Source organism: Rhipicephalus sanguineus, chromosome 6, assembly GCF_013339695.2.
Source record: "Rhipicephalus sanguineus isolate Rsan-2018 chromosome 6, BIME_Rsan_1.4, whole genome shotgun sequence".
NCBI lineage: Eukaryota > Metazoa > Arthropoda > Arachnida > Ixodida > Ixodidae > Rhipicephalus > Rhipicephalus sanguineus.
The window spans coordinates 129916979-129937604 of record NC_051181.1 but is presented as its reverse complement, the minus strand read 5'-3'; the positions used below and the strand labels follow the sequence as shown (position 1 = coordinate 129937604).

Sequence of the window (20626 nt, the reverse complement as noted above, 5' to 3'; positions counted from 1 at the left end):
ATGACCAGGATGGGCTTCGCCCAAGCACGTATGGGCGAAGCCGATCCGAGGTCGTGTCTATATCTCGAATCAAGTCGACCTGCACTTCGCCTGTAATCCCAGCTGACTCGGGCGTCGTTTTCGCGCAGTGCGAAGTCTGAAGCGTGCGCGGCGTTCTCGCGTGGCTTGGGTCGCCGGTGCCTAAAGCCGTAATAGTATCGACACACGTCATCAAGCTACAACATGAAACGAAGGGCACGTTATCTTGACATGTTATGCGTATATCAAAATTACTGTATCCATATTTGTCGTAATATGTGACCCATTTAAAGAAAGTGTTCAGCTTGGCTTCATACATAGTTTCCTTGCATTTTTCTGCGCAGGGAGCTCAAGGCCACGTCCGGTCAATGGATGCAGGACCTGTGCCGGCGGTCTAGCCGGCGCCGCAAGTTGAACGGACCTCCCGTCGCGGACGAGCTGGGCCGCGCCCTCCAATGCGCGCCGACGCAACAGCGGCCCGACCATGCCGCCGGCCGAACATTCGAACACGCGACCTCTTCCCGAGCTGCCGCCGCGACGACGACCCGCCAGCAGCAACCGCAACGACAGAGCGCCCGAGGAGGCAGCGACGGCGACTCGAAGACGCCTCCCATGACCAGGACGACGCCCTCGGCGTCCCCTGACGCGCAGCGCGCCCCGCAAGCGCGACTCTCCGGTTGTTACTCCCCCGGTGGCCCACGCCCTGACTCCCCGCAGTCCGCGACCGGACAGGACAGCTTGTCGTCGGACGTCTCGAGCGCCGCCGACTCGTCGGCCACGCCGTTTCCCGCCTCCTCCGCCAGCAAACCGACGTCCGAAGGCACTCCTCCCTTGTCTTCGACCGCCTGTCCGTCGCCCCCGACGGGCGTCCGCTGGGCGCCACTGAGAGGACCCCTGAGGACCCCGATCCGCAAGCTTCCTCGACAGGGGTCCTCCCTGTCGTCTTCTAGCGACAGCGCGTCCGCCGAAGGCGGCCCTCCCGGTGGCCGACCGCTCCCTCACCATCATCAACCGCCGCCGCCGTCGTCTTCGACGACGACCACGGCCGCCGACGACTCTCCCCCGCCCGTGCCCTTCCCGCGCACCAAGCGTCAGAGCCCGCAGCGGCAGCTGCCGCCCCCGTCGTCACCCAAGCCGCAGGACAGCCCGTCCCCACCGACCCAGCAGAGGCAGCTTCTGGTGCCGGACTCCAAGATCCCGCTGACGCCGTCGCTGTCGGCGCCGGCGTCGCCGGCGTTCCGCGATCGGTCGCGCAGCGCGCTCACGGTCACGTACAGCAGTCCTCCGAGCGTCCAGGACGACGGCCGAGGACAGACCCTGCCCGCGCGCAAGGCGACGGCGCCCGAGCTGACCGGTCTGGAGCGCGCCAAGGAGGTCGCCTTCCGCAGGGTGACCTTGGGTAGCGTTCGAATGGAGAGCAGCTCCACCACTACGGGTGAGTCCTTTCTTCTCGTCGGGAGGTCGGGCCCACCCTTTTTTTCGATACAAGGTCTCGGTACACTTCCCGCCATTCTCGCTTTGTTTTGTGCCTCGGAGGTGCTCTGCCTTCATTCTTGTTGCTCGCGATCCTGCGTGGTTCCAGCGTACACTATAAGAATGAGTCTTGCAATAACAGAGAGCCGAGCTACTTGGTGCGTATTCACGTTAAATGATTGGACGTGCAAACACGGACACAAGAGAGAAGTCAAGACACCACAAGACACCGTGTTTGTGGTGACTTGACTTCTCTCTTGTGTCCGCGTTTGTACGCCCAGTCTTTTAACAATAAAGAGTCCTTTTACTTTTTTTTTTTTGCTAGTCCTGACTCTTTTTGGAGACCGTTCTACTCTCGCCGGAGAGTCGTCAGACCCGAGAGAGAGTTAACATCTCTCTTTTAAGAGAGTCATACACGTGGCAAGTCAGAACTCATCGAAAAAAATAACACATCCTTCTTTTTCTTATATATAGAGTGTAGCCTGCAGCTCACGCCTCTCGGAATTGAATGGTTCATTTCAACTGGCGTTATACTTGCGCGAACGAAATGCTACAGCTGTAATAAACTCGCGCTGTCCGACCTTGGCCGTCGCGAGAATGTGCGACTGCATATATTGTCAACCCCTCTACCTTTCCATTCGCTCTGTCTTTTCTATAGACAGTCGATATGGAAAGTTCTTGGAGGTTTACTTGGTAAAGCCTATAGATGTTCCACGGCGCTGGAGCCAATGTTTAGACAAAGAGGTTTGTCTTCGTCCATGACCTGACAGAGACAAGTCCTCTCGCCGAAAAGGTTGCCTTCAGCCGCAGTGGCGTAGCCAGGGGCGTGTTTTGGCGTACACATCCGGTGTATAACCTATATCGTTTACGTTCTTGATTCTGTATTCTTCTATTTAGTCATTAGCTGCATTTTAGAAGCCAATCTCAGACATTACAGCGGTGGATGGGAGGTGGGCAGGTGGGAGACATTGGGGATTGTGGCAAGGAACATTTCTTTACAGTGCATTAAAGTTAAATATATGAGTATTTACGTAAATATAAAAATAGTCTTTAGGATAGATTTACCAGCGCAAAAAGACTAAACACTAGAGAAGGAACACATACACACAGCGCTGATGTCTTTAGGAGATAGCATAGCTGCTCAAGTTGCCAAACTACGACACGTGTTAAAAAGGGTGCGCGCTAAATTGGCGTGTAAATATGTTGTACAAGTCTGGTAAAAAGACGCTGACGGATCGCGTTCCAACGTACAATACACTGCAAATATAGGATAGTATGGCATTCAGACGTGAAGACTGTGCTTCTTACTGTGCAGCTATAGTGATCTCTCTAGCGGTGTAAGCATATTGCTGAGTAAGCGCCGTCTATATAGGTCAAGAACAAGTTCTACTGAAGCCATCTAGAAGCCCTGCGCTTTCACTCCCGCGCACTTTCCTCCTCTCCCCCACCGTGCGTAGTCGTGCACCCACGTTCCTTCATTTGTATGTCTTCTCACTGCCAACCGACACCCCCAACACACACCCTCTACAGTTTTTGCAAGTGTGTGTGTGTACGCCTGTCGTGATTGTGTTGGCCGCCGCATGCATGTGGTCGCTTCGTTTTCAGTGCGTGACCCGCCGTGCACCTGTTTTCGTTTTCGACCCCCGCGCTGTCCATCTATTCCCACGCTTTTCATTACACTGTCTTCTGTTGTTGCTTTCTTTTTCGCGAGCACCGCGACGCGTTAAATTTGTATGCCCTTCGTTTCTCGTGTCACGAAGCCGTTGTCCTTATTTAAGCGCGTTTGTGCGTCACGCATCTACACTGCCTGGCGCGAGAAGAATCGCTCGCAAATCATTCATTAACGATCGAAGAGAACGAAATGAAGCATAAACAGTAATAGTTCATTGTGGCTATTTGGAAGCGCAAAGAAACGAGACAGTAGAGCGGCACACAAACATGCGCAGACTGAAACTTTCATTTATTCGCAGAACGAATATATGCCGACCGATCAACCGGGAGAGATGAAAGCAGAAATAACTTGGTGGTTACGTTTTAAAGAGGGCGCCAACGAACAAATAAAGCTAGGACTTAAGCAGAGAAATGGGTAACAGTCTCTGGCGATTTCTTCGGCTTCGAGCTCATTTACTGCCCCAAGCATCGTTTTCCCAGTGTCATGGCGGACGTAATGCTCTTTCTTGATTGCTTATGTCTCTAAAAGCTGCGCTTCTCCGCCAGCGGTCAGTGGCCAAGAAACCAGCGCATCACGACAGAAAGAAAGAAAGAAAGAAAGAAAGAAAGAAAGAAAGAAAGAAAGAAAGAAAGAAAGAAAGAAAGAAAGAAAGAAAGAAAGAAAGAAAGAAAGAAAGAAAGAAAGAAAGAAAGAAAGAAAGAAAGAAAGAAAGAAAACGTGTTTTTCGATGCACAAGGATTGCATGGCATTTCATTCGAGCCAGAGACTCAACCTATCATGTGGCCAAGTGTCTTATGCTTTAGAAACTACCTATAAACAGGGAAGAACGCTTAGAAATATTGTGACGTCACACTTTCTGCGTATTATTCAGTAGATGAAACATTGGCCTTATTGTTTGTTTCTCTAGAAATCAATAACCATGTTCCGTTGAGTCAATGCGAAAGTATAACTTTAGAATAATACTTCAACTTTCTAAGCAATGTTCTTATTTTTATTTGACCCATTGTCAAGCTGCAGACAGCCAGCGAGTAACGATACTCCTTTTTTTGTTTAACAATCGGCGTTTATTTTCAAGTGTCAACGGAAGGTTGTTTACCTCTTTTATCTCTGAAAGCGGAAATATGCGCTATCTATTCATTCGTGTGTAAAGCAAGCGCATGCTTCGGAGTTCGTTGTACCCTGTCTGCGTGGACAGCCACTGTCCACGCAGTCAAGCATGTTTTCACGTAGCCAGGCCGCTGTCGCAAGTTGCGTGCACTACGATCTTCTGCCAGGCATTCGCTGCCAGTTCTCTGTGTACGCACGTTAGGCCAAACGGTGCGCTTTAGTGCTACTACCTGTCCATGCTGTTGCTTCGCCTAAATCTGTACATTGGTACACCGGATTATGCGGTCGATGGATGTATTTATATTCGCAACACTCTAGAGGTCGCTAGCGGGCCTAATTAAAGAGAACCACCCATAAGGGTGTATTAGCTAACTTGCGCGAAGCATTCTTTTTTTTAATTTCGCGCACTTTAAAGAAATGTTGCAAAATGTTAAACAGGGCAGTTATCTTAGCATAGATGTGTGGTGTTCGTGAGTATCGGGTTCAGTGTTGTGCGCGAGTTTCGGTTTAGGCTTGCTTGCTTTCTACGACCGCTTCCTCAAGGACAGAGCGACAGTGGCCTCACGACTGTACAAGCTTTTGCATAAGGAAACACAATGGATATGGGAGAAGGAGCACCAAAAGGCATTCGAAGAGTTAAAGAAACTCATTCGCGACAGCACGGTGCTTGCTCACTATGACGAGCGCAAACCTCTTCTCCTATCATGCGACGCTTCGCCCTATGGTGTTGGCGCCGTTTTATCGCAATTAGATGAAAGCGGAGCAGAAGCACCTATTGCTTTCGCGTCCCGAACGCTTGGCAAGGCAGAAAGGAATTATGCACAACTAGATCGGGAAGGACTTGCCGTGGTATTCGGCGTTGATCATTTCCAGAAGTATATAACTGGAAGACATGTGACTATTACAACTGATCACCAGCCGTTACTCAGCATCCTCGGGCCGAAAAAGCCGCTTCCGCAAGTCTTGTCACCACGCATGACCAGATGGTGCCTGAAGTTGTCCGCTTACGACTACGACCTTGTTTACAGAAAAGGCAGTCGAAACCAGAACGCAGATGCATTGAGCAGGCTGCCACTGCAGGGAGATGACGACGAGCCATCCCCTCCCGGCGATGTTCTGATGCTAGAATGTGCGATTGATCCCCAGCTATCACCCAAGCGCATTGCAGAGCTATCGCGCGAGGACAAAACTCTCTCAGCAGTTATTCAAGCAGCCCAGCAAGGAAAGCTACGAGTAATGAAAGGCGACGACTTCCGACCATATGTGAAGTTAGCGTCCGAGCTGTCGACGCTACAGGGATGTTTGCTCAGGGGCTCTCGAGTAATAATTCCGATCGCAGCTCGTCCCGCAGCTTTGAAGATTATTCACTCAGGGCACAGGGGCATCGTCGCTATGAAGGCCTACGCAAGAGGTTACCTTTGGTGGCTTGCCTCAGTAAGGACATAGAGAAGACTGCCCAAGAATGCAGACCATGCCAGGAAAACCGAAGGGCACCAGCGAAGGCACCGCTTCCGGAATGGCCAAGAGCAGCACAACCATGGGAGACAATTCACATGGATTTTGCAGGACCCATTGAGGGCAGCATGTTCTTGCTTACCGTTGACTCATTCAGCAAATGGCTTGAAGTACGGCAAATGACGAGTATTCAGTCAAAACACCTAATTAAGGAATGCAGAAACATTTTTGCAACCTTTGGTGTACCGCGAAAAATTGTCACTGACAACGGGCCGTCTTTCGTCTCGGTCGAAACAGAAGATTTTTTCAAACGAAATGAAGTGAAACATGTCACGAGCGCTCCGTACCATCCTGCCACGAATGGTCAAGTGGAACGCATGGTCTTCGAACTCAAGCAAGCGCTTGCAAAAGAGAAAGACGTCCCTATCGCACACCGACTTGCGCGTTTTCTTCTAAAGCAGCACACGACAACGCATGCCGGCACGAAGAAAACACCCGCCATGATGATGTTTGGTCGTGAACTCCCGACCGCATTGACATATCTCAAGCCCTCAGACTCTCAGCTCATTGACGAGGAAGGAAAGGAAGGACGGCGCATTCGCAAAAATCAAATCGTCTACGTGAAGAACTTCGCAGGCGACCCGGCATGGATGAAAGGGACAATCATCAAACAAGTGGGTCGTCGGTCTTGGTTGGTCAGCACAGACAGAGGTGTCGTGCGACGACACAAAAACCATATCCAGACTACGAGACAAGAAGCAACTCATGACAACGCTTCTACAACAGAATCATCGGGAAATACCCGCCAGCCTTCGCTGCTTCCATTTTTCCTCCCAGACGGCCAGGCTGACAATCAGCAAGAGGTGCCGACTGCAGGCGCTCCAGAGTGCTGTGCCACGCCAGCGCCACTCCCATCCGACGACACTTTGCAGGGACCACCACAGCGGCCTCCGAGACGTCGCCGTCCCCCCGACCGTTACCAAGATCAGTGGTGACTCAGACAGAGTGGGGAGGGATGTATGGTGTTCGTGAGTATCGGGTTCAGTGTTGTGCGCGAGTTTCGGTTTAGGCCACAAGAGATTCCACCGCCAGAGGACCAAGCAGCAGCGCATGCGCCGAGGGCACGCTGCCCTCTCCCGAAGCCAGACCCATTGTTTCCATGTATTCTCAGTGTGCTTCTAATAAACGAACGTAACAGACGTATGCAGCAAGATGAAATAATCCGACGTTCGTGAATAAGCGCTACAACTTTTGTCTTGAATATTTTTCGTTAGAGTTAGCTAAATTTTAAAAGTTAATTAGGTAATCTTAGTTAATTACCCAGGAAGGAGGAAGGAAGAAACAAGCGGAAAGACAGGGAGGTTAGCCAGTTCTTAGACCGGCTGGCTACCCTGTGCTGGGGGAAGGGGTAAGGGGGATAAAAGATGATAGAAGAGAGATGTTAGAAAAAAGGAGAGCCAGAAAAGGAAAAAGAAAAAGAGATGGGAAAAAAAGGAAACGAGAATATGTCACTTCTTAGAGTCTGTCTCTAAGACCAGTTGTCCGCAAGAAGCGCAATAATGCTTTTAAAGCCTTCTGTGCTGACGATGGACTCGGCCAGGGTCCCAAAACCCTTTGTTCCGACAAAGGGCGATTATCAAGTTTATCTAGCGCATTGGAAAGTTCTTGTCTTGGCGCACTGAAACGGGGACACTCACACAGAAGATGGGAGATCGTTTCTTCGCAGCTGCAGTAATTGCATGTGGAGTTGTTAATTACCCAGATTGGCGCATTGGAATGAACCTAGCTTGGCGCATTGAAAAGCTCGGTGCATTACATGTAATACATGTAAGGCGCCGATCGACTAAACCATAGACTCGTACCAAGAAAGACGTGCCTTTTTCCCTTATTTCTTTCTGTAAGGCTTTGTTTACTTGTCCGTAAACGCGTTACTTCGTACGCTGCGGATGTATCGAGCTACAGGTGGTTTAGCAAGGACATTAAAACTATTATCGAATGGGAGCACGGCACCTCCACCAATTTGTTAAGGCGTTTATTTGGCGGCACTCAGCGACAATCTGCAGTGGCGCGCCAGTCAAGGCAAAGCGCGGACTCTCAGCGCGAGCGGCGTTCTTTCAGAAGAAACCAAAAAGGGCGACCCACTAGAAGGCGCTGGAGAGCGCAACACATTACGCAGTTCCAGGGCTTCGCTACAATTATGAGTAACTCCTTTCATTTTTGATAACATCTTAAGAACATCCATGGTATCAGAAGTATATACACTCGTGCCAAAGTTGCATGCAGGGGTATACCCCTGCAACTCCGGCACGACGACTGAAAGTTTACGGGTCAGTATCATCATCATCAGCAGCAGCAGCAGCAGCCTGTCTACGCCCACTGCAGGGCAAAGGCATCTCCCATGTTCCGCCAATCAACCCGGTCCTGTGCTTTCTGCTGCCACGTTATACTTACAAACTTCGTAAGCTCATCTACCCACCTAATTTTCTGTCTCTCCCTCACGCGTTTGCCCTCTCTTGGAATCCAGTCAGTTAACCTTAATGACCACCGGCTATCCTGCCGACGTGCTACGTGTCCGGCCCATATCCATTTCTTCTTCTTGATTTCAACTATGATATCATTAACCCCCGTTACGTTACGTGTCAGTCGGTATACTGACACGTAAACTTTCAGTCGTTTTATTTTATTTTATTTTATTTTGCGTCAAATGAAAGGCCAACCACTAAACAGCCTAGAAGATGGACTGGTGAGCGTGACTACGCCCTGAAAAATTAATTACATGTTTTTAAAAGCTAGTTTCGGTTCTTGCTGTGCCCTGCTGTCACGACCACGTATGAGCTTCTCGCCACGTACTCGTTCAAGATATCGCGACGTCTCCACGGCCGCTCAGCTCCGCGGCTCCGTTGGTGACGCACAAGAGACCATTTTGCATGTTTTGGTACCTGACACGTCATCAAAACTTGTCATAGGGGTGCTTGAAGTCACAAAAATTGATACTGTAACCTGACGTCCCGCTATTGTCGATGTCAGTACGTGCGCCATGCGAAAATTGCCTTTAATGCCAAAATAAGGTATCTTTTCAACATTTAATCAACTCCACACTTGCGCAGAACCGTCTCTGTACACAGGAGATTTGTATGGCGGATTAAACTCAGCCTCGAAAATTTGGTGTCAGTACCCATTTAATGGCAACAGAACCTGCTTCGCAAGGCTTGCCCGTTCTTCGAGTTCGTATACCCACTGATGTCGTATACGTAGTGTTTCCGTGTTCATTCGACACGAGCATCGTACGACGTCCGATAACCGCTCGTAGACCGCATTCTCAGACTCTTCGCTGAAGTGCAAGATAAGGGGCAGCGCGCTCAAGAAGCAGTTGCTCAACGGACCACGTGCGCATTTAGCATTGAAATCTCAACCTTAGTCATGTAAGTGGGCGATACAGTTTGACGCAAACGGCAGTATTGTCGTGTCGTGTGCTGAACAGAAAACATTACAGTACATGCCACGCCGTACCGTCACGCTGGCAATGAGCGTGGGTGTGGCATCAGAAAAACGGAGCAGTTTGTTCGTGTTTTCGATATATCTCTTTGGGGATTGCGTACGGTGTGCCCCGGAGAATCCGCGATTCCCTGTTCAACGTATACCACGGTTCATTGTACGTAACGTCTCGTGTCTTACGATGGAACTTATAGCATTCTAATTGCAATTTTATGTTTAATCATATCTACAGTTTATGGTTACTGAGAGATTTGAAACACTATTCGAGAAATACTTGAGAACTACTTATTAACATTCCTCACAGTATTCAGTATGCGCAACGCCTGCTCAACATTGTGGACAATATCATGGACGATAAGCCTGTCCGTGCCGAGCTCTCGTCTCTGTCTGGAGGTGCGCAGCTCATAATCCTTTAGCATCACAAACCAAATCGCCCAGCCGCGACGTTTATCGAAATATTCGTCACTTTCGTAGAAAGACTCGTTTCGAAGAATCGGGTCGAATGCGACAGTATTCGATTCGTTTATTCGCGAGGTTTCGAACGATTCGCACGCACGCTCGCCCCAATATCTTGCTTCCCCTTCCATGGCCCCTTCCGGTGCTCCATTGAGGACAGGCACGTATCATACCCCCCTCCCTCACCTCCCACTCCTCCTCGCCGCTTCCTTTGGTCGCACATCGATTCAGATCGCACGATTCCCGCTGCCGGCCCGCCATCATCAGCTGGTGGAATCGCGCTCGCTCGCTCGCTCGCTCGCTCGCTCTGCAGCTCTCACAGGGCGTGTAAAACCGCGTTGCCGCAACCGTGCGGGGTATAAAAACCGTCGTGATAGGCGCTCTGTGTGTATACGGGCGTTCGAAGTGTGAGAGTATAACATAGGTGCGCCAGCCAGGTGCGGTGTGTACGGTTACGTGCGTACACGCATTACACACGCGGTGTGTATTGAGCGAGACCGTGCCTCGGCTTCTTCCGAAGCGGGTATACGCCCCTCTGTAACGGCTCGTCTACCGTTATACGCCCTCTCCAAAGCCCTTTCCCGTGCGTCTTGGCGAGAAGTCGTGCCGTCTTGTCTTTCCTTCTTCGTCTTCTTTTTTTTTTTTTTTCCGTATAGCCACCTCGTTCACACGCAGCGTGGCGGAAAAGCGGGACATGTGGGCCAGCGAGGAATGGAAAAGCCATATTGCTCCCGCATAGATACGTACCTCTCGGTACACAGTGGTCTCTGCACGGTCTCTCGACGCTCCTATAGTTACACGCGTAACGGCCTCGCTGCGTTGCACACCCGTCGCACCTAGTGCCGTGCAGTGCGGCGAAGTGCTGCGGGCTCGTATCGGCCAATCAGTGACCTGTTCTCGGACAAATTATAGCGTTGCATTAGAAGTGAAAATTGAGCGAGTTCGTATGAATTCGTCTTTTGGTCGGTACAACGCTCACGTGGACGAGGACGAACATGGAGAAAAGAACAGGAAGGACGCTGAATCGAACGTGAACATTTATTAGGGGAACATTTATTAGGAACGTGAACATATATGAGGGGAACACTGCAATGCACGCTATAGCGTGCGTGCGTGCGTGTGTGTGTGTGTGTGTGTACGGGGGTGTAAACGAAAGCTCGCTACGCATTCCACTGAAGAGTGAAGGAGCAGAAAGAAGGCTAACGTCCAATACACGCTACTAATCATTCCGTGAAGCTTTCGTTCAGTATGCGTCACTTGCGCGGGCAGTCCACGGAGTATTCTCTTTTCTGATTGGCCAACGCGATCCGTGGCTTGCTTTCGCGTCACTGCACGGATTTAGTGAAATTGAGTGCAGACGGGGCAGTTATGTATTTGCTCTTTTCCCCTTTCGTTTCATTTCGCCACCTTCTTAGTTGCATACAATGGCCAGAGAGAGAGACAGAAATGAGCTCTGTGTATATAGTGACGCGTCGAGTGTGGGAGCAGAGCTTGAAACTGCTCACTTGTCCTCATTCTAGCATCTTACTTCTCACCTCGCCTTAACGTCTTGATGTCGCGGGGACCGTGCTGCGGTCCTTTCCAGCATCGTATTCAGTTTATTTCCCAAGTTTGGGTGGATGCTGCGTATATTTGAGCGTGTGAAGAGCTCGGCAACGTAATGAAACCACGGCACTGCCTTCTTCATTTCCTCGGAGCCCATGAAGGTGCCTTCGAGAAACAAGCGGTTAAACCAAGGCAGCGCAACCGACTTGTCAGCCTTGACGTGTTTTGTTTCTTATTTGTTTGTATGTTTGTTTCCTTCAGTTTCAGTTTACTTATTGTCGTGAGAAACGTACATGCTTACATAAGTATACAGAAGGAGATCCCAGGGCAGCTGGCTCAAGGAGGACCTGCTGTCAGAAAATATACATTAGGTACAACAATGTCACAACAGGGGAAACGTAGTACAAACCTGAAATTATCGAAATAAATAACTTCTAGTACGTAAAGCAAGAACACTGCTTAGAACACTTAACAACAGCGCAAACTAAAATGTTGAGTGAATGAAGAATGGACAAGCAAAAAATAAAAATATAAAAAAAATTCTGCGGGTGTAGAATTAAGAGCAGTAAATGAAATGAGCACGAGCGACGTGATGATACATGTCAGCACTCTAAGTTATCGCTAAGAAATGCGAATAATGTTCTTTTTTTAAGACGTAACGATGCAGACTGCTAAGCATTTAGAGGAAAGGCTGTTCCAAATCGATAATAGTGTCAAGTAACCGAAGTGTTTTTTCATAATTAGTACGTACTAGTGGCAATAATAAATCGTTTTTAGCCGCGAATCTTGTTTGTTTGTTTGTTTGTTTGTTTGTTTGTTTGTTTGTTTGTTTGTTTGTTTGTTTGTTTGTTCTATGCAGTCAAATGTCTTTGTAACGAACGCTTCGTTATACAGAAGACTTCGTTGTAAAGGTAGCTTACTGAAATGTTCGTTATGTTGCCGGGACGCAGAGTACTTCGTTATACGAATCAGGCACGTAGCCAGGATTTTTTTTCGGGGGGGGGCCCAAGGCCTAAATATTCGAAAGAAAGTCTTTTCATGGCAAAAAGAAAAAAAAAATTACCCGGGAACATAAAAGGCTGGACGAATTTCGGGGGGGGCCCGGGCCCCCCGGGCCCCCCCCCCTTGCCTACGTGCCTGATACGAATGATTTCGTTGTTTGGAGGTGCTCGCATGGATTCACAAGTCGTGTCCTACGTTCACTGTAATATCCCGATTTCTAAACCTCCGTTTTCACTAATTCTGATATTTTAAACATTCTCAAGCATTAATCTGTCGTTGCCACCTTAATTCTTATTTGGCTTTAGTGACCTTTTTTTTTGTCTTTACTGTCGTTTCTTCTATGTTCGGCTGTTTCGACTACGCGTATCAAGAAACGCAAGTCACGTGAATCTGCCTTTTCGCTAGAAAGATTGATCCAGGCCAAGCTAATTAAATTTCTTTATTCCCTGCCAGCCTACCCAGCTGTTTATATATAGCATTCCTCTGCGTAAATTGTGCTTTCCCGTTGATATATACAGCTCTCAGTGATTGTGATAAAAACCGATCGGTCCTCTTCTCTCCCTCTCTTGCTCGCTCGCTCTCTACTCTCACTTTTCTGATATTGAAATCGTGAACGGGAGATGTTGGCACCTTCAGGCCCGCACCGGCTGCTTGTTTTGCTTAGCAAGCGGAACAAGTAATCTGGAAAAAGAAAAGGGGGAAAAAATGTCACAAAACATTGAACCCACCAGAACATCAGATGTGTTTAAAAGCAATACAATCCAACTGTACATGAACACCTCTATGCCCATTCTTATTGAGCAAATATCATTTTAAGCTTTCGGGCGTTTTATAGTGGTATTGTACACACTCCGTTTGTAACACAAGGTGCAGCGCTATTGACGCTTGCGAGACTTCTTGCAATAGATGCGTTGGAACCAAGAAATAGTTCAACGATTTTACCGCTCGTAATGTAATTTTCTTTTTTCTTTTTCGTTTCTAGACCGAGTAATAAACGAAGACGCTTCGCACCTCAGAAATAAACCATCTCCATTATTTATACGGTTGTCAGTCGGTCGTTCTGGACCGCTTAGCGTCTCTCTGTTTTCGTATCGTGGCCTCCGCGATTCGCTCCGGAAGCGCGCAGCTGGAGCCAATCTCGTAGGCCAGCTTCACGACGAAATCCAAGCGCGAGACGCGCGGACTTGCGTATTTTGCTGACCGAACTTCTTGCATAGCTTCCACGGCTTTCCACCTGATGTATCAAAACGGGGCATAGGAATGTAGCCCAGATGGTTTCTCTTCACCTCACTTTCTCTCTTTCCGTTATTTTATTTTTATTATTATTATTTTATTATTATTATCTTTTACACGACGCGAGCAATTCTTTTGCTGCTCCTTCCTCATCCTACAGCATCAGCAGCTGCGGCATAAGCCGTGCCATATTTAGCCCCTCTAAAAGATAAGGCGCTGCGGCGCGGCGATAAAACACGGTGGCTACTGCATCCGCGTTGGTGTTCGGTATTCGGCGCTTTCGAGAGCAAGCCCGTGCATGCTGCAACGGCCGCCGAGCGACTCCTGCAATCTCGCGAGCGAGCGAGCGCGCGCGCGTTGCATCGCAATGCCGTCCGCTAGCCTGTCCAGCGTTAAATAATTTCCCCGCGTATCGCGCGGGCACCGCGATCGCGCTGATTGTGAGAGCCTTTTCAGTCTCGATTATGTTTTATATACGTATATAGCGTGAAAGAAGCGTGGTTTCGTCTTATATATTAGAGGAGACTGTGTGTATATATATCAGGGGACTCGCGAAATCGGAGGCGACCGTTTTATTACGCCTATTCATTTCGTCCCGTAATCGCAGCGGGTATATGCTAAGATGTGCACGGCGGTGTTCTCAGAATTGGAGGGGCCGCGTTCCAGTGAAGCAAGCCGACTGCGTGTTGAAAGGTTTACGGACAGATCCGCATGCTTGAAGTGTTTTTGCTACAGTCGACCGTGCGAGACAGAGAGAGAAAGGGGGGGGGGGGGGGAATAAACGACTTCATTTTGCGAATTTAGATTTGGAGATGCGTCCTTTAATCCACAATGCCCTGAGCTCCGACCACGAATGTTATAAAGGAGAGGCGGGTTCCGAAACAAACTGCTGCACGGCAGTGTCTACGTATAGTGGTGTCAAATTAATCTTTTTTTTTTTTCAACGACTATCACCGCAATTCCTTCACAGGAGATACTACGATTTGTGACCATAGAAATTTATTCTGTAACATTCTGGTTGTATGCTGGACAGGTGCTCTTATAGACCAAGTTAGTAGCGGAAAAGCAGGAAACAAGAAAGCCTGTACTTCCGTCGCCGAATGCCAGTGGCGTAGCCATGGGGGTGGCACACCGGGTCCGTGGGCACTGACTGCACGCTTCTTCGTTGTCGTTCATGTTACGTGGGTCTGGGCCACTACGAACTCCGGAACGTATACTCTCCAAACAAAAGACTTCAGCTCTCGCCGAAGCAAGTCACGTGGAAGAAAAAAACTACGGAGCCCTTCCTTTGGCTGCCGCGTGTTGTTGGAACGGGCAGCAGAGGAACGGGTCACAAGCGGCGGCGTATATATATATATACAGCCAGTCGTACACACGCGCCATTCTTTGCGTCCCGTGGAAGCCCCGCTTCCTTGGCTTCGGCTCAAATTGGGCGGAACCTCTGTGGCCTATATGGGGGGGCGTCACTCAGTGTATATCCGGGCAAACATTTTGTCACGGCGACACCACAAAAGCCGCCTAATGGTTCCTCGTGTATACATACAACCGCCAGTGACAATGGAGAAAAAAGGACCCGCACAAAAAAAAAAAAGCAAGATATCCTGCTCGCGACGCGACAAGGGCAAAGAGAAGGCATACAGCGGCGGTGGCGCCTCGCGCGAACGCGCGCCCACAATTCCTGAAGGCGCCACCGCAGAGACTGGCTGGCTGGCTGGACAAGGTTACGCAAACGTCGACGACTGGACTCACTCTTCGGTGTATAGTGTGGCCGCAGTCGCGTGTGCGGTTGCGTACGAACGGCGTGTGTTTTGTTTGAGGCGAGCCCGCAAGCATCCTTGCAACGGACGGACACCCCCTGTATACGAACGCACGAGGAATCACGTCTCCATAGGCTCATTATCGTCTCATTCACGCTGCTCAGCTGACCGCATCAGGCGGAGCGAACGTTATGTTTTGCTTTCCGCAAAGAATAAGCAACGAAAGAAACGCGTGCTTTCTCAGTTACGTCTTTGTGCTCGAGAAACTTGCGACAACGCTGGCTGAAGGGGTCGGATGGTTATGCAAGGTCTTACGCCGTGGAATCGGGGGCATTTTGCGAGTGCGTAAGCGTGTGAGCGCGCGAGGAATTGTGTGATTGAGTTGGTGAGTGTGGAAATTGAGTGCGCATCTGGATTTTTGAATGGGTGGATTCGTGGATACGTTTGTGCAAGGTCCTACGAGGCATCAATGTACCACGTGATTTGAGGTCTAAGTGGGTGAGGTGAGCGGGCGTGTGGGTAACGGTCGTCCAAGGGCTTGCTACAGCCGTCAGGGAGTCGATGTACTAGCATGGGAGTGAGTGAGTGAGTGAGTGAGTGAGTGAGTGAGTGAGTGAGTGAGTGAGTGAGTGAGTGAGTGAGTGAGTGAGTGAGTGAGTGAGTGAGTGAGTGAGTGAGTGAGTGAGTGAGTGAGTGAGTGAGTGAGTGAGTGAGTGAGTGAGTGAGAGAGAATAATATGCCCGGAACGGCAAAAACTAAAAGAATGGCTTGGTAAATGAATTAGTTTGCAAAACCATTTAGCAGTGAAACACGAAGCACCGTTGCCATTAGTAAAAGAGCTTAGTAAATGAGTTCTGCAGAATCCCGCAAGGAGGCGGAAGGGTTGCGAAAGGGATCCCCGTTTGAAGCGGGAAGCCACGAGCAAAGCAGTGCGAATTTCTTAGAAAGGAAACCGTCAAGCTTAGTTGAAGAAAAAAATTCGTCGTAGTCCGAAGACTGAATCCGGGACCAACGCCCGGTTCTTATGCTAAAGGAACTTCATTGTGTCAGTAATGGCAACCCGTACATTAAACTTCAGGGGTCCTTGCTGCCATTTCCAACTTACCAAGTCACGTCCATTAGCAATTTCCTAGGTGCGAGGTACCAAGTCTCTTAAACCTCGCTTAATTACGTGTCCACTTAGTGTCCCCTACCCTTTCCCAACCGTGACGTAACAGCTAACAGTCATGCCTTGGCTTCGGTTAAAGTAACACAACGGTCTTCCCGGTTCTCGGTCCTCTGCAGCGTATCTCTCCTTTTTCCGCGTTGCATATGTGTACTGTCGCTTTCTTCTTCTTCTTCTTGACTTACACGTCCTTTGTACTCTTTGGTTGTTCGTGCACTCGCTAAACGGCGACACGAAAGTGGCAGCCGCGGAGGTATAACCTCGCGTTGCGTCAGTTCACGCGCGCGACGCATGCTTTTATAAAGAGACACAATAAGGGACACGCAACGTGCAACAACCCGCGCGATTACGGCGTGAAAACGGCGTGCCCTCCTCCATTGTTTCGTTTTTCAGCCGCTAGTCTTTATACGCTCCTCCTTTTTTTTTTAATTTTTTTTTTAACCGGCAGTCTCGCAGTCCGCGAGCTAGGCGTGCGTCTTCTGGTTCTTCTTTCTCTCTCTCTTTCTGCGGCGAAGCTGTCTTGTGCCGTCGTCGTCGTCGTGGTGGTGCTGTAGTAGTAATAGTAGTAGTAGTAGTAGTAGTAGTTGTAGTAGTAGTAGTTGTAGTAGTAGTAGTAGGGGTAGTGAACGAAAGAACGGAATTTAAGGGTTCGTTTTTTTGTTCGACACAACCTTAATGAAAACCAACAGACAATGAAACCAAGGAGAGTATAGGGGACGTTATTTGTAATATTTAACTGCGTTGTAGTAATTATAATATAAATGGGAATAAATTAAAGTGGGCGAAAAGACAACTCGCCGCCGGCACGGACCGAACCTACAACCTTCGGATAATGCGCGCTACTACTACTACTACTACTTCTACTTGCAGTAATAGTAGTAGTAGTAGTAGTAGTAGTAGTAGTAGTAGTAGTAGTAGTAGTAGTAGTAGTAGTAGTAGTAGTAGTAGTACGCGTCACGTAGGTCACGTAACCAGAGGGGGCAGTGAATATAGAAGTAATGATGATCTTCGAAATGGTTATCATGATGGTGATGATGATATCGAGATGAGATAGCTGTCTTAGTGTATACCCTCACATACACTCGCGCGCTTCCAGCTTTGCGTCAAGACGGTTTTCACGCCCTGGAACTGGCTGAATTTTTTTTCTAACCTTTTCATTCTTTTTTTTCCTCACCATTTCGTTTCTGCCTCTTTTTTTTTTTTTTAACTTGCAGTCAGGCACACGCCGTGCGACGCCTTATACAGTTCTAGGTTTGTGGAACGGCCGAAGTCGTCGCCGAGCCACTCTCGCTCGGTCGCATGGCCCGACGAAGAAGCCACATAGCTGGCAGGCAGGCGTGCCATCCGCGCCGAGACGGGACGACGGGCCACGCGTTGTGTGTGGTAGCGTAGTGCAACGTCATCTTCGCTCAGAAGGGTTTCCACTTTTGCTGCACGCCCGAATGCTTTCCCAGCGCACGTATCTCGCGGATCATTGCCCCCCCCCCCCCTTTGCCGGCGTGTGCTGTGACGTGGGGGAGAGAAGGAGCCATGAAGTTTTCTCTTACGATGCGTTGTGTGTATCTGGAGCACGTACTGTATACGTGCGTGCATGACAGTCATCCAACGCTGAGGCCAAACGCTCCAATGCAGTTGCAACTTGAAGACCTGCAGACTAATAGTTCACGTACGTTTACATACATACATACATACATACATACATACATACATACATACATACATACATACATACATACATACATACATACATACATACATACATACATACATACATACCAGGCACGTAGCCAGGATTTTTTTTCGGGGGGGGGGCCCAAGGCCTAATTGTTCGAAAGAAAGTCTTTCCAGCAAAAACAAAAAAAAAGTTGCCTGGGAATATAGAAGGCTGGAAAAATTTCGGGGGGGGGGGGGGGGCCGGGCCCCCCCCTTGCCTACGTGCCTGATACATACATACATACATACATACATACATACATACATACATACATACATACATACATACATACATACATACATACATACATACATACATACATACATACATACTGAACCAACTATACTATGCCATCTTGTTAAACTGCGCCACCAGTCTACCTTATCACGTCTACGCATCTCCGGTTGTCTGGGAGAGAGAAAGAAAAACACGAATGTTTACATTCACGCACCTAGCTGAACCTAAAGGTCCGACGAGCTCGCTTTTATACGGACCAACATGACAATGATACAATCAGTCGTTTTGAAATAAATAATATTTCAATGTTTTGCCTCTTCATAAGAACACATAGTAGACCAGCTTTGAGGGAGAGGAGGCGTAGATGTTACAGTCAACCATAGATATTCAGTTACCGTATTTATTCGAATCTAAGCCTATGTTTTTTTTTTTTTTCGAAAAAACGATGTGCGAAAGTGGGGGGTCGGCTTAGATTCGAGTATAGGTTCGAGTACAATGTTTTTTTTTTTTTTTTTTCTGGCCTAGCGAATTTCGGGGGTCGGCTTAGAATCGGGGCCGCCTAGATTCGAGTAAATACGGTACTTTAACACGAACTTTTTTTTTTACTTTCCTGCCTCAGTATGATGAATGCGGTCGCTGCTGACGTGACACGAACCTGCGAGTCCCCAAGCGTCATAGCCGTAACCGTTCAGTGACTCCGAAAGTATATAGCGTTTTTTTTATATAGTATTGTTATGACAGATTAGTAGATAAACCTGCTGCTAAACGAATTCATTTACTCCCCCACTCGAGCATTCCTCCATCCTTGGTTCAGTTTGCTCTGTTTCTGCCACATTATGCCTTTCTTTTCGAGCAAAACAAAAACGAACAAAGAAAGATATTCCGTTTGGTCACGTCTCTCTCCACATCTCGTGTACGGCCGTAAAACCGCCAACAGCGTTAGCATCCAGAGTCTTCGATGCGTGCGGCAGTTCCGCGCCGCTGAAGCCTGACGACGATGGTGCGATACGCTCGCACGAGCAATCTCGCTAGCTTGCAACCGGCTGCAACAGCAATTGCACGCGTTCTGTTCAGTTCACGCGACGTATATGCATGGTTGTCGTTTCACGAGCTATTTAACCATGCCGACATTAGCTGCGCGAGAACGTAGTTGAAAAATACGTAGTCGCGTGCTTCATCCGCCTTTCGGAAGTGATCAGTATGATTTGAAGATCAAAGTTTGGTTTATTCGGAAATGTACAAATATACGAAACGTGTCATATCAACGACGTAAGGCAAAGCCGCACAAGTAACACGTCTAGGCCTACGTCATGGGTCGTGAGAGCGGGACAGTGTGAAGGGCTCGGCGGGACATTCGTAAAAACAGCTCAATTCATTGATTTATTGATTTGATTTCATTTATTTTTATTTAATGACCCAATGTACTAAGTGTTAAAGTACTAAGTGTGAATACATGTGAAATATCACTGCTCACGAGAACAAAATACAAAGAAATATTTAGGTGAAAAGAAAACTGTGTAGTCTGAATAACAACACAGAAAGCACGAGTGCGATAAAGCTAACAAGGCTATACAATGTAGTTTCCAGAACGTGGGCATATATAGAAGGCTTGCTGTTATTGATTGATTGATTGATTGATTGATTGATTGATTGATTGATTGATTGATTGATTGATTGATTGATTGATTGATTGATTGATTGATTGATTTATTTATTTGAACGGCCCCGAAGTTCGTAACAGGACTTGTTTCGGCACCAGTAGCGATCATATGCCAGAGCGCATTAAACGCGCTTTCTTGGCTCACGAGCGATGCGTCACTTGCGGTAAGTACGCCGCGGTGGATTTCACCCATGGAGCCAGTCTCCAACGGCGGCAACAACATCCTGCTCGGCGCTCGCTACCGGCCACTGCAGATCCTGCACGGTGAAGCAACAATTTGTGCGCCGTTGTTGCGTCACTCTGTTTCGAGATTTCTGGCTCGCTTTCCAGTCTCTTTCGGCGCGTGTTTACGCCGCCGGTGGCGGGGGCGCATAAAATAACCGGAGGTGCTTCGACATCCCGCGAGTTTCGCTACTCGCCGCGTTGCATGTGCCTCGCCGTACAATAAAGCGTCACGTTACGTTGCGTTCACTTCGCATTCCATTGTTATACATGTGCAAAGGAGATCCTCATCAGCTCGTTACGTCACGTTGGCGCTTTCATCTCTTCGTTGTTTTCCCCCGTCCATGAACTATAGAATGCAGCAATCTTCTTTTACATCTAATCGGTCTTAGTCTACCCTGTGCCGCCGCCGTAG

The 20626-nt window shown here is 48.6% G+C and overlaps 1 protein-coding gene across 2 annotated transcripts in view; it reads left to right on the top strand.

Annotated features, from left to right (window-relative positions):
* Nucleotides 1–365: 365 nt before the first annotated feature.
* The window catches only part of LOC119396401 (uncharacterized), a 93020-nt gene continuing 72759 nt past the window's right edge, over nucleotides 366–20626 (top strand). For both annotated transcript variants that reach the window (XM_037663608.2, XM_037663607.2), the window contains exon 1: nucleotides 366–1453. In XM_037663608.2, the coding sequence (XP_037519536.1) occupies nucleotides 391–1453 (1063 nt within the window). In that variant the 5' untranslated portion in view covers nucleotides 366–390. The remainder of the gene's footprint in view (nucleotides 1454–20626) is intronic.